This window comes from Chanodichthys erythropterus, chromosome 23, assembly GCF_024489055.1.
Source record: "Chanodichthys erythropterus isolate Z2021 chromosome 23, ASM2448905v1, whole genome shotgun sequence".
In the NCBI taxonomy this organism is placed as follows: domain Eukaryota; kingdom Metazoa; phylum Chordata; class Actinopteri; order Cypriniformes; family Xenocyprididae; genus Chanodichthys; species Chanodichthys erythropterus.
Genome location: NC_090243.1, coordinates 11,526,294 through 11,537,152, shown reverse-complemented (window position 1 = coordinate 11,537,152; position 10,859 = coordinate 11,526,294). Strand labels below are relative to the sequence as shown.

At 40.4% G+C, this 10,859-nt stretch overlaps 2 protein-coding genes and 1 long non-coding RNA gene across 3 annotated transcripts; 2 read left to right on the top strand and 1 right to left on the bottom strand.

The window, feature by feature from the left end:
• The first annotated feature begins 323 nt into the window (after positions 1 to 323).
• msl2b (MSL complex subunit 2b) lies at positions 324 to 5,671 on the top strand. The gene is made up of 2 exons (XM_067377868.1): positions 324 to 1,542; positions 2,498 to 5,671. The coding sequence occupies exons 1-2, from the start codon at positions 1,401 to 1,403 to the stop codon at positions 4,156 to 4,158; spliced, it is 1,803 nt and encodes a 600-aa protein (XP_067233969.1). The 5' UTR covers positions 324 to 1,400; the 3' UTR covers positions 4,159 to 5,671.
• Positions 5,672 to 6,259: 588 nt separating this feature from the next.
• tnfsf10 (TNF superfamily member 10) lies at positions 6,260 to 9,864 on the bottom strand. The gene is made up of 5 exons (XM_067378109.1): positions 9,672 to 9,864; positions 8,617 to 8,763; positions 8,346 to 8,391; positions 8,147 to 8,266; positions 6,260 to 7,613 (listed from the first exon to the last, which is right to left on the bottom strand). Exons 1-5 carry the CDS (start codon positions 9,861 to 9,863, stop codon positions 7,150 to 7,152), a joined length of 969 nt encoding a protein of 322 aa, XP_067234210.1. The 5' UTR covers position 9,864; the 3' UTR covers positions 6,260 to 7,149.
• LOC137014021 (uncharacterized) lies at positions 9,469 to 10,572 on the top strand. Its single transcript, XR_010893787.1, has 3 exons — positions 9,469 to 9,656; positions 9,729 to 9,933; positions 10,127 to 10,572. It is a non-coding gene; the product is annotated as an uncharacterized lncRNA (long non-coding RNA).
• Positions 10,573 to 10,859: the final 287 nt, after the last annotated feature.

The following is a 10,859-nucleotide window of genomic DNA, read 5'->3' as shown; positions in this document are numbered from 1 at the left end:
AACCGGACAGTTATAGAAAGACAAGAAACCAAGGTATGTATGTATGGATAAATGTTACTGTTTTAGTATAGAACATGTTTCTGTTTTAACATTTATTAAGTCATATATATATATATATATATATATATATATATATATAAAATCTTAATAATGTATGTGTCTGAATTACTAATTATTTATGTTTATTGTTGTGTTTCTTCTGCCTCTGTTAACCATCGGACATCTTTACTCTTGAGGGCCACGCCCCACATCATAACGTTTATGTAACCAAGGGAACCAGTCGCCCACACTAGTTTGGGTTCTCTTCTCGCGAGTTAAACACTACAGCCTCACAAGCCGGGAAAAGTATCGCGAGATTATCACGGAAGCGTCCATCTCCCATAACCGTTCTTACTTTGTTCTCGCGAGATGTGGACAGCAGCGCCCCCTCCTTGTTCTAATGCGGAGAGGAAGGGAGGGGAGAAGCCTTTTCAAATACACATACATTTCAATATCGCTACTGAATATATATCTATACGTTTTTCTCCAAAGAATGATTTGTGCATATGGTGTGGATATTAAACTCGCATATTTATCACGCATAACACTTACGACGCACTCAAACGAAAGGAAAACGGCAGGATAAATCCTAAAAAGAAGCGAAGCGGCCTGTTTTTGTTCCTGAGGCGCAGCTCACACTGACATCAAACGGGCACTTAACTCACGGCGCTTTGTTACACCCGACCTGAAATTACTTCGCAAGCAAGCACGGTGAATATCTGGCACCCTAACGCACTGGAAGGCTGGGTGCACAAAAAGCGGCCTGTTTTCTGTTTTTGCAGCGGCAGCGCCATGAAGAGCGGCGGACAATAACAAGAGTGACGGTGCTTGTGTGTTGATCTGAGGCTCATCACGTATGTGCACGACAAGAATAATAAGTAAACATATGGAATAACACTGCAAGCAAGGACTGCATTCATCCAGGATAAGACAAGGAGGCAATCTGTGCTCTGTTTGAATTTGGTGGTAATTGGAGGCCCGGTAGGGTGAAGAGCGCCACCACTGTGGTGTTGTTGAATAATAAAAAAATAATGCAAAAAATTGTGCAAATGCATCGCTGAATGTGTTTTCAATCGGATCAACGTGGATGGGCTTTTATCCGATGACGATGATGATTTGGCCGTATTTCGTGCCGTGGAAGAGGGGCAAACGTTAAGATGGAGTGGTTTTAATGCATGCGATGTAAAGACAAGCATATCTGCTGAAATCTCCCTTGCATTTCACACGCGACGGAATTGCACGCGCAGGTTCATCGACATTGATGATACGTGGGCTGCTGGCGGGACTGAAGTCTTGTACTGTCGCTCCTTTTCTTTTTTTTTCCTCCCCGAACTGGATCTGTCTAGCACGACACTGCTGAGATGAACCCGGTGAATGCGACCACTCTCTACGTGTCAGCTTGTCGGTCGGTGCTGCAGTGCGATCCCCGGGACCCCCAGGCTTTGGCGGAAATCTATAAGCTCTTGCCTTTTTTCAGACAGTCTCTCGCCTGCCTTGTGTGTGGTGAGAGCCCGTTTATTCTGCTTCATCACTGCATGCTTGCATGATCACTTATGCTTTATCGCTGCATGCTTATAGCTGTTCTCGAAGCCCCACCGACCATGACACACCCCCATTGAGTCCACAAATTCCTGACCTACAATGACAACTGGAGCCTGGGCATTTAGAGACACAGCAGTGCATACAGGCTGTGTGTTTATAGATACATGGGGGCTGAATAGTAATGCCTTGCCTGCACAGTCAGATAAAACTGGCTGCTTGAGACAGTTCAGATTTTCCACATCTTAGATTCCTGCTTCACAGGGTTTAAATATTATAAATATAACGTGCATATGTATATATGTGTGTGTGTGTGTATATATATATATATTTATTATATGTTATTATATATATATATGTTTATATATATATATATATATATATATATATATTATATATATATATATATAATTGATTGTAGTCAAAAATTAATTGGTCAAAAGGTGTGGGAACCCTGTATGCAGTAATGCTTTATTTGGAATGAATATATCTATAAATCTATATTAATCCATGTATATTTTTTAATTGCAAAAGTAACTGATTACTATTTGTATTAAGCAATGCATGTGCTTGTGTTATAAGAACAATGCATTTGTATTTGCCTTTGAGATCCCTGTTAACCATCTGCTGAGCATGTAATATGAACCACATCATGCAACATCACATGACCCTTAAACATCAGGACATATGTGGGGCTTTTCTTGAACGTTACAGTACCATATCCTATGAGATACAATATAGTGCTTGTATTACGTTGCTCATGATCTACAAAACTAATTACAGATCAGAGTGATCATTGTAAAGGTACAACATCCAAGCAGCCTATTTAGGCTGTTATTTGAGTAGTTTGCATATTGATGTTATCAAAATACCTATGATGTTGTTTCATGGTCTAAACATTTTTTCTTTTTTTATTTAGGCAATTTGCTACAAGATCCAATCGCTCCTACCAATTCCTCATGCCAGCACTATGTCTGTAAATCATGTAAAGGCAAAAAGATGATGATGAAACCGTCGTGCAGCTGGTGTAAAGACTATGAGCAGTTTGAAGAGAATAAGCAGCTGTGCATCTTGGTGGACTGCTACAGAAAGCTCTGCGAGTATATCGCAGATTCTCCTCTCGCCCAGCACATTTCAAGTACTGTGGGAGGGTCCCCAGACATCCTGGCTCTGTTGAATGAGGGCCTTTCATTGGACAACAGGCAGGGGGAAGAGTCACTCTCCCTGAGCTTGACAAACCAGTCCCCTACACCCTCAACCTCAGAAACGCTCCCTGACGAGGGCCAATCCCCTTCGACAGAGATCAAAGAGCAAGGCCTTAGTCCTCTAGGGTTGAATGGTCTCCAGGACTGCAATGGCTTGACCAACGTGGAGGAATTGACCGCCAGTTTACCTTCACTAGAGGCCAGTGTTCCAGACTCGGTGGAGAGTGGGAGTGACGAAGTGAAACAAGAGAGTTTCACAAATGAGATCCCGGTGTGCGAGGCAGTGGCAGCTGCTGGAGAGGAGCTTTGTACCAGCACCATGGACATTTGTGGCTTAGGCGAGGATATTAAACACGATGGCGGGACTCTCCTCTTGAGTGTAGAAGAAGTGCTCAGGACTCTAGAACCAGACCATGTCACCCAGGATGAGTGTCCGGCCATCTTGCAGTCGCCTCTTGAACCTTCGGGTAACTTAAACGGACCTTTTGCCTCGATTGACTCTGCCCGACAACTCTCCTCGCTCCCACACGACTCGCAGGAAGTTCTCATACCCCAACACCCAACATCCCAAAAGAATCTGCAACATTTGGGAATATCCTGTTCCGCCGTGACACCGAGAATGCCACGGCCCAACCGGAAGCGCTCGCGGTCGGAAAGCGACAGCGAGAAGATTCAATCCCTACCCATTTCCACCTTCATCCGCGGCCCCACGTTGAGCGCCTCCGCCCCTGTTCCGGTCAAGTGCGAACCGAAATCTCCTGCACTGACTGTCCCCCACATGGCGGCGGTGCCCAACGGTGGCGGCCTTTCTAAGGTGGGCAAGACATTACTGGTGCCTGCTAAAACTGTCAAAAAGACCCTTGACCACCATGGACCCAAAAAGGCGTACACTAAGTCCAAACAGGGCACTCCGAAGTCTAAAGAAAAGACGAAAGAACGGATTCTGACAAACACCCTCATTCCCGGTAGCCCCACAAAAGTGGTGTACAAAAAAGCGCAAGAGAAAAAGGGCTGCAAGTGCGGCAGAGCAACTCAAAACCCAAGTGTTCTTACATGCCGTGGACAGCGATGCCCCTGTTACTCCAACCGCAAAGCCTGTCTGGACTGCATATGCAGGGGCTGCCAGAACTCCTACATGGCCAATGGCGAAAAGAAGCTGGAGGCCTTCGCGGTGCCAGAGAAGGCACTCGAGCAGACAAGACTAACTCTGGGTATCAACGTCACCAGCATCGCAGTGCGGAACGCCACTGGTAGCAGCACCGGCGGGATGCTTAACGTGTCCACGGCAGCTGGCTCACCTGTGGCGTCCTTCTTGGCTACGGGGCCACACGAAGACAAAGGATTCGATGAACCGTTGGACATGAGGTTTGACTGAGTACCAGATGATTCTCCTTTAACATCGCCCTGTATTCCAAACCGGCTTGCTTTCAGTGTGGCGGCACTGTACCGAGGGGCTGATGCCAGCAGAGTCAGCGAAAAGGCAGCTACTGTGATTCTGTTCCAGTTCACATTATCAATTAAACTAGTTATTGCTGAAGCTTGTGCCTTTAAATCATTTGTACTATTCTTTTTGGTTTCCTTGCACACCTTTAGGAGCGGTGAGACGGGATAATGGAAGTCGAGAGTTACTTTTGGTAAAGGTTTTTCTTTCCATTTTTTTTACATTTTAGTACAAGTGATCTATAAGGCATGATCTTTGGCAAGATATACCTGACCTCATTGTTGTGGGTCACGTTATGTGCATATGTGGAAGATTTTCAGTTTGTAGGTTAGGGGATGAGACCTGTTAAATGAATGGTACCCTACAGCATCAGTAGAGACTGGTTGTATTTATAAACAGTTTTTGTACACAGACTTACGGAATACAATTTAAAAAGTACATTTTATGATATATTTTGTAAGTTACATTAACAACATTTGCAGTATTTATTGGGTATCACTTAACATAGATTACGGTCCACCCAGGGCATCAGCTGGATACCATTTCTACAGATGCAAGTCACACAGATGCAGTATGTACGGTTTTCTGTCTAAATTATGTTGTTGTCCTGATTGTGCTAGTTTTTTGCTGTCTCAAACTGTTATTTTTTCCCTTGGGGCATTTAAATACCTGTAATATAAATGTAACATATTTCCACAAAAAAAGAAAAATCCTAACACGACTCTTGTTTTTTCATTTCACAAGTCATTTTATCATACTACTAGTTTTTGTTTAGAAAGGTGGTTTGAATGATAAATGTATTAATTAGTGTGACTATATACAGCTAAACTTGAATGTGAACAGAATAAGCTCAACACAGCTGCACAGACATGATGTTAAACACAAGGTGCTGCAAACAATTACAACAGTGTATTACAATCACAACAAGACTTTGCATATGTTGTCCATATGTGAGTGTGTATCATATACAACTGTCCATGAATGAACTACATGTGCAATGTTGTTTTTCCTGGCAGAGTCAACCAGAAGTAACATGAAGGTGGGTATATTTTAGAGGCAGATCCACAGCATCTTTTCTTTTCTAATGCAAAAAACACTTTGACATAATTAGTAAGCATAGTTTTATGCATATTCCAGCTCAGGTTCATTCAGCCATGGTAAAATCTGTATTGTTTGTATTAGTGTAGCATCTTTGTCTACAGTACCTTTGAACCATCTATATTGCACCTGAAACATCAGAGATTAAAAATAAAACTCAATCACTCATGTTCCAAAGAACACTAGATGGTTAACCAAAACGTCTATAATAGTGTAATCAAACAAACCTTGGGGTGCAGTAATGCGCTGGATCTCTGCCCAGTAATTGTATTTACGAACATTTACCACAAGTGGGCAGAATACAGAGAAAATGAATTGCTATTGTTATAAAATGCTGTGTGTACCTCAATAATTTGCATATTCATAGCTTCTTTGTTCATGGGAAATGGGTGTAGTAAATCTGATCAAATTTTCTATAAAACATTTTATTCATGTTGCCATAATAACGAGAAACATGACTGGGTAAAAGGGGTTTGCTAAATAAAAAATGGCAATAAAAAATAGCCTTGATACAAAAAACTTGGTAGCTCCAGTGGACAGTGGCAAATATTTCAGATATAATAATAATCATACATAATGATAATATGTACTGTATTACACCAATTTTTTTGTAACGTGTGATATATATATATATATATATATATATATATATATATATATATATATATATATATATATATATGTGTGTGTGTGTATATTATATATATATATATATACACACACACATATACATAAATTATTAAATAATATAAAAAAAATTATATTAACTCAAACTGTTACAACAAAATTGAATGCAATACAGTTACATGGTCTTAAAATGAATCATATATAATATAATGAATCATCCAATGATTGTTTTACCAAAATTATGTATAGTGTACATATTTAATATGAAAATTATGGCCTGGATAAGAAAAAAAATATCCAGAAGGGGAGAACATGGTGTACTGTAACGTACATAGTTACTGTTTCAGATTAAATGTTACAAAAAAAAAAAAAAAACTGAAACACTACAAAAAACACAAAAATGTAGAAGGGTGAAAAGACTTGAGTGTCTGTACATTCCTCAGTATGTGTTCAGCGCTGGTAAATAAATGTATATACAAAAGACATTATGTACAAGACAATTTACCATCACAGTGATTTTCACATTTAGCGAATTGCAAAACTAATGCTTTAGGATTGAATTATGTAATTAAAAATCTCTCTCCTTCACTCGCACATACAAACAAGAGTGCTGAAACTGACAATCACAATATGTCAATAATACAATCAAGGCATGAAGATTCTGTACATCTCTCCGACTGCATTTCTACATCCCAAATATGTAGTTAGTCTTTGAAAAAGCCAATGCAATCACAGGTCCAAAGAGGACAGAAGCGCACAGTAAAAGCCTGCAGCTCTTCCGCAGGCGCAAGAGTCTTGCTTAAAGTCACACCTTCTTTTTTCCTGCCCGGACAGACGCACCATGTCCAAACAACTCGCTTCCAAAACGACCTGGCAAGCCCCTCGCTTTTCGTCGCCCCTCCAGGCAGACGTGCTGGGATTGAGCTCCAACACATTTCACCAAGAAACTGATTTACGATCAGATCCGCTGGCCGATTGTAAAAAAGCGCCAAATGTTTGCACCTTTCCGAGCTCTCATCAATCAACGTTAACTGTTTTGGCAAGAGACGGAGCATCTCGACAAGAGCGTCCAAATGTTTTAAGGCACTTGGCATCTGTTCAAAAAAAACCTCAGGTAGAAATACCGAGCAAGCCGAGTCTTGTCGCTCATCTTGGAGTTCAAAACAAACCGTGAGGTGCGATTTTTCTGGCTAAGCGTCACTAGCTGACCAAAAACGCTCCGAAGAAGCTCGACTTCTCATCCATGTCGATGGTGCTTACGTTGCTGACCGTCACAAACACCCTGTCCCCTCCTCCAAGCTGAAAAAGCCCCGCTTGGTAGATGGAGTACAGGCCGTATTGGGTGTCACGTGACCAGCACGTCGTCCGGGCGTTTTTCATTAGCAGGATGGGCACTGGATACGAGCTTACTTTTTTATAAACGTACTGCAACATCGGTTTCCCCCGGACCGATTGGCCCGATGTGCCGTCCTCTTCCCCGCGGTCACTTTCGTCCTCCTCGATGAGCGAGTGTCTGAAGTAAGTTTGGGAGTAGATATAATAGAGGCCGGCCTGAGGCACCACCAATTCTCCGTCACTTAACTCCACGTTCTGGAGGAAAGCCAGACCTTTTTCGGACTCCCACGACTGGATTTTCTGGCCGTAGACCTTCCTGTTCGGTAGACCTGCATTGTCAAGCCAAAGAGAAGGATTATGGGTCGGGTTTGACAGAAAAGCTGCATTGTTTCAGCATTTGGCAGGCGAATGGAACGGGGTGCTTGTTTCAAAAACTCGGCTCAAGTTATAAACCAGCTTTTTGTTTCAGGCAAATGGCCACAGAGATATGATGAAACAGTGTGCTTGGTTTTTTTAAAAGGAGGAAGGCATGTACTCTGACCTACATTAAAGGTTTTATGAGCTTCCTTTTCAGGAAGCGAACAAGAAAACAATGTTTATTTCCAGGGATGCAACATTGTTCGTGCAATTTTTTGCATGGCAAAGTGGTTTTCTATCTGATTTGGATGTTATCCAGTCAGCCTGCATATCTCAATGCACTTTAAAGGTGTATGTGGACTATGGCCTTGAGATAAACTAGCTTTAATGAGTTGTTGCTGCTGCTGTTGTTGTAATAATTCAGTACAAATACAGAAACTGAAAAGTGTCATACTTGCAGCTATCAACAAGTGGAAATCAAGTATTTGCTAGAAACAAGACATACCTCCTCCATCTTTTTCTGCCTCTGGTATATAGCTTCCAGTCACATGCGCTGCGATCTTAGGCCGAGGAGAATCATCTTGATCTTGGATCACCAATGAGGGAAGTACACGCGAGACTTCGTCTGCAAAAATCCCGAAGGTTAAGTCACTCGCTTACGCCGTCATACAGTATAAACTTGATCTGAATGTGCTCTGAAATACCTTTAACGGCAGATGAGATTTCTTTCTGATAACGACTGGACATTGACTGTTAAAAAAAGAAAGAAAAATTAATTACACTCTGGTTTCACAACAAGAGTTGTGAATAGACCAATTCTTCAGTATTATTTCTAAAAAATTGGGTTTCCTCTTACAAAAATTGAGTAAATTCCTGTAGTAATTAAAAACGAAAAACGATACAAGTCATAAATGGACTCATTGTCTGCACACTGGCCAGCTTTATGACTTCACGGGCCTCCTCTGAAGCGGATACCTTTTCAATCAGAAAGTGGAGCTGTTGCGTGACCTGCCAGCAGGGGTCGTCTTTTCCCTCCGCCGCGTTCAATTCCTGACCCTTTATCGTCCTGAGGTTGGCGCGCATCAGACACGACACGCTGCTCTTGGAGAAGGTTTCTTTCATCTGTGAATAAAAAAAATGTTTTTAATATTTATGATTTTAAAAATTATAACTACATATTCTGCGAGGTGACCAAGTACAAAAACTGTAAGCATTTTACATATGACATATGAATTATTGTTTTGCATACATAAAATGCAAACATAATGACATTATATGTACTTATTTTTATTTAAATCAGGCAAAATATAAATTTGATAAAATATACTTTTTTTACAGTGCTCATTATATCTGCTTATTTCACACGATTGATCATTTTTGCATCCATAAATTGCAAAAAAAGTATTATATTGTATAAGACATTTTGTATTTTTAATCAAATGCAAATACTAATCGTATCATTTTTGCTAGCATACAATTAGATAACTATTATACAATACTAGCTAGCCTATGTATTGAATATTGCTTGAAATTGTATTATCGTATGTTAAGACACGGTTAATCTTATAATGTTTTGCATACATAAAATGCGAAATGAAGCCTATCCATTCTATAAATAACCATTTCGTGAAATCTTTTCTATTCATAGTGCACAAATTAAGACATTCGGTGCTTATTTTGTATTTATTATACAATAACAATGATAAAAAGATGTATTTTGCATACATAAAATGCAAGCTTTTTCTCCTAAAAGAGACTTTTTTATTATTAACTTTACATTGCCATTGATTGTCGTCTGCTGTTGCTTAACTTGTACTTCAGGCTCCACTGAGCGACCTGTTGGCAGCTGTCCACTAAACAAAATGCAGTCAGAAACCTCAGCGAACGAAGCGAGAAACGCACTAATTCGCTCCAAAGTCTTCCATTTACTGCATTTCAGTGTCGCAACATGCACAACAAGGCGTCCAGACAAACTTTGCACAAGTTCTGAGGTAACGTGCAGGAAAACGCATAAGGTACACGGCCCTTACCGTCGATAAGACGTTGCTGAAGTATATAAATGTTACAGCCACTGCTATTGTTTGCAGGAGAATTGCAGCCAGCAACAGAAGTCCGATATACTGCATGGTGTGTGAGCTTGTCATGCTGACCACTGCGTGTGTTACTGCAGCTCGAGACAAAAGCTGGGGCAGAATTCCTTCTCTCTTCATATGAAAAAGCATGGAGGCGGGGCAGCGCTTGACTATCAAGGAAACAAAGTGCAAGATTTGCTTTCTTGTAAAGATAATGCGTGTAAGAACCTCTTTCGTTTCTGCTTTTCTGATCAGTGCAATCAGTTTTTATGAAATAATTACGTATGAGACGTAGCTATAAAACATAAAACCTGTCAAAAGTGATCATAAAATCGTGTTTGCCCTTCTGGAAAATTCAGTTTAAAGTAACAGTTCACTCAAAAATTAAATTCTGTCATCATTTACTCCCTCAGGTTTTTCCAAACCCTATAGGGGTTTCTTCCATGGAACAAAAATGAAGATGTTTGTCAGAATGACAGCCTTAATCGCTGTTCACTTGTATGGTAAAGATCTCTGTTTGGATTTCACTGGAATAAAGGGAAGATATACAGGTCTGAAACATCAGGGCGAGTAAATAGTGATTTTGTTTCTAAATCAAATATGATGCATGAATTTATAAGGCTTCTAAATTATCAACAAGCTCAACATTTTGTGGTTGTACACGGTCCTTTACATGCCTTTTGCTCTATACTTTTTTTTTAAAAATCTTTTTTCATACTTTCCTACATAATACTTTTTTGTCCTTTTAGTACAAAAACTCCACCTTCATAATGTGGTACACGTCTTATTCCTTTTGCTGTTAAATCTTTAATGGTTTTTATAAAGTAAGTGTAAGAATAACCTATGGTAGTAATATTGCAAGATGAACATTTACTGGTATGAAGCAACTTGTGTTTACTTCATCATCTTTTTCGCCAATTTAGCGATTTTGTCGCTAGATTTAAAGACTTCCCCGCCCCTTTTGAGACTTTATTCAAAAGCCTAGCGACAAATCTAGCAACTGCTTGGACAAACCTTATCTAGATTCCGTGACTCACCCACTGATCTATACTTTATATTAATATCGATCAGTGAACTCGCCAGTATGTAGTGGTCTAGCAACATTTAGCGACCAGTTTTAGCAAAGACTAGAATAACACAAGACGT

Coding starts and splice junctions, on each gene's coding strand:
- tnfsf10 (XM_067378109.1), bottom strand. CDS start 9,863: ATGCTTTTTCATATGAAGAGAGAAGGAATTCTGCCCCAGCTTTTGTCT. Junction 8,764..9,671: donor TCAGCAACGTCTTATCGACG/GTAAGGGCCGTG, acceptor TTTTATTCACAG/ATGAAAGAAACCTTCTCCAA. Junction 8,392..8,616: donor TCCACTTTCTGATTGAAAAG/GTATCCGCTTCA, acceptor TTTTTTTAACAG/TCAATGTCCAGTCGTTATCA.
- msl2b (XM_067377868.1), top strand. CDS start 1,401: ATGAACCCGGTGAATGCGACCACTCTCTACGTGTCAGCTTGTCGGTCG. Junction 1,543..2,497: donor TCTCGCCTGCCTTGTGTGTG/GTGAGAGCCCGT, acceptor TTTTTTATTTAG/GCAATTTGCTACAAGATCCA.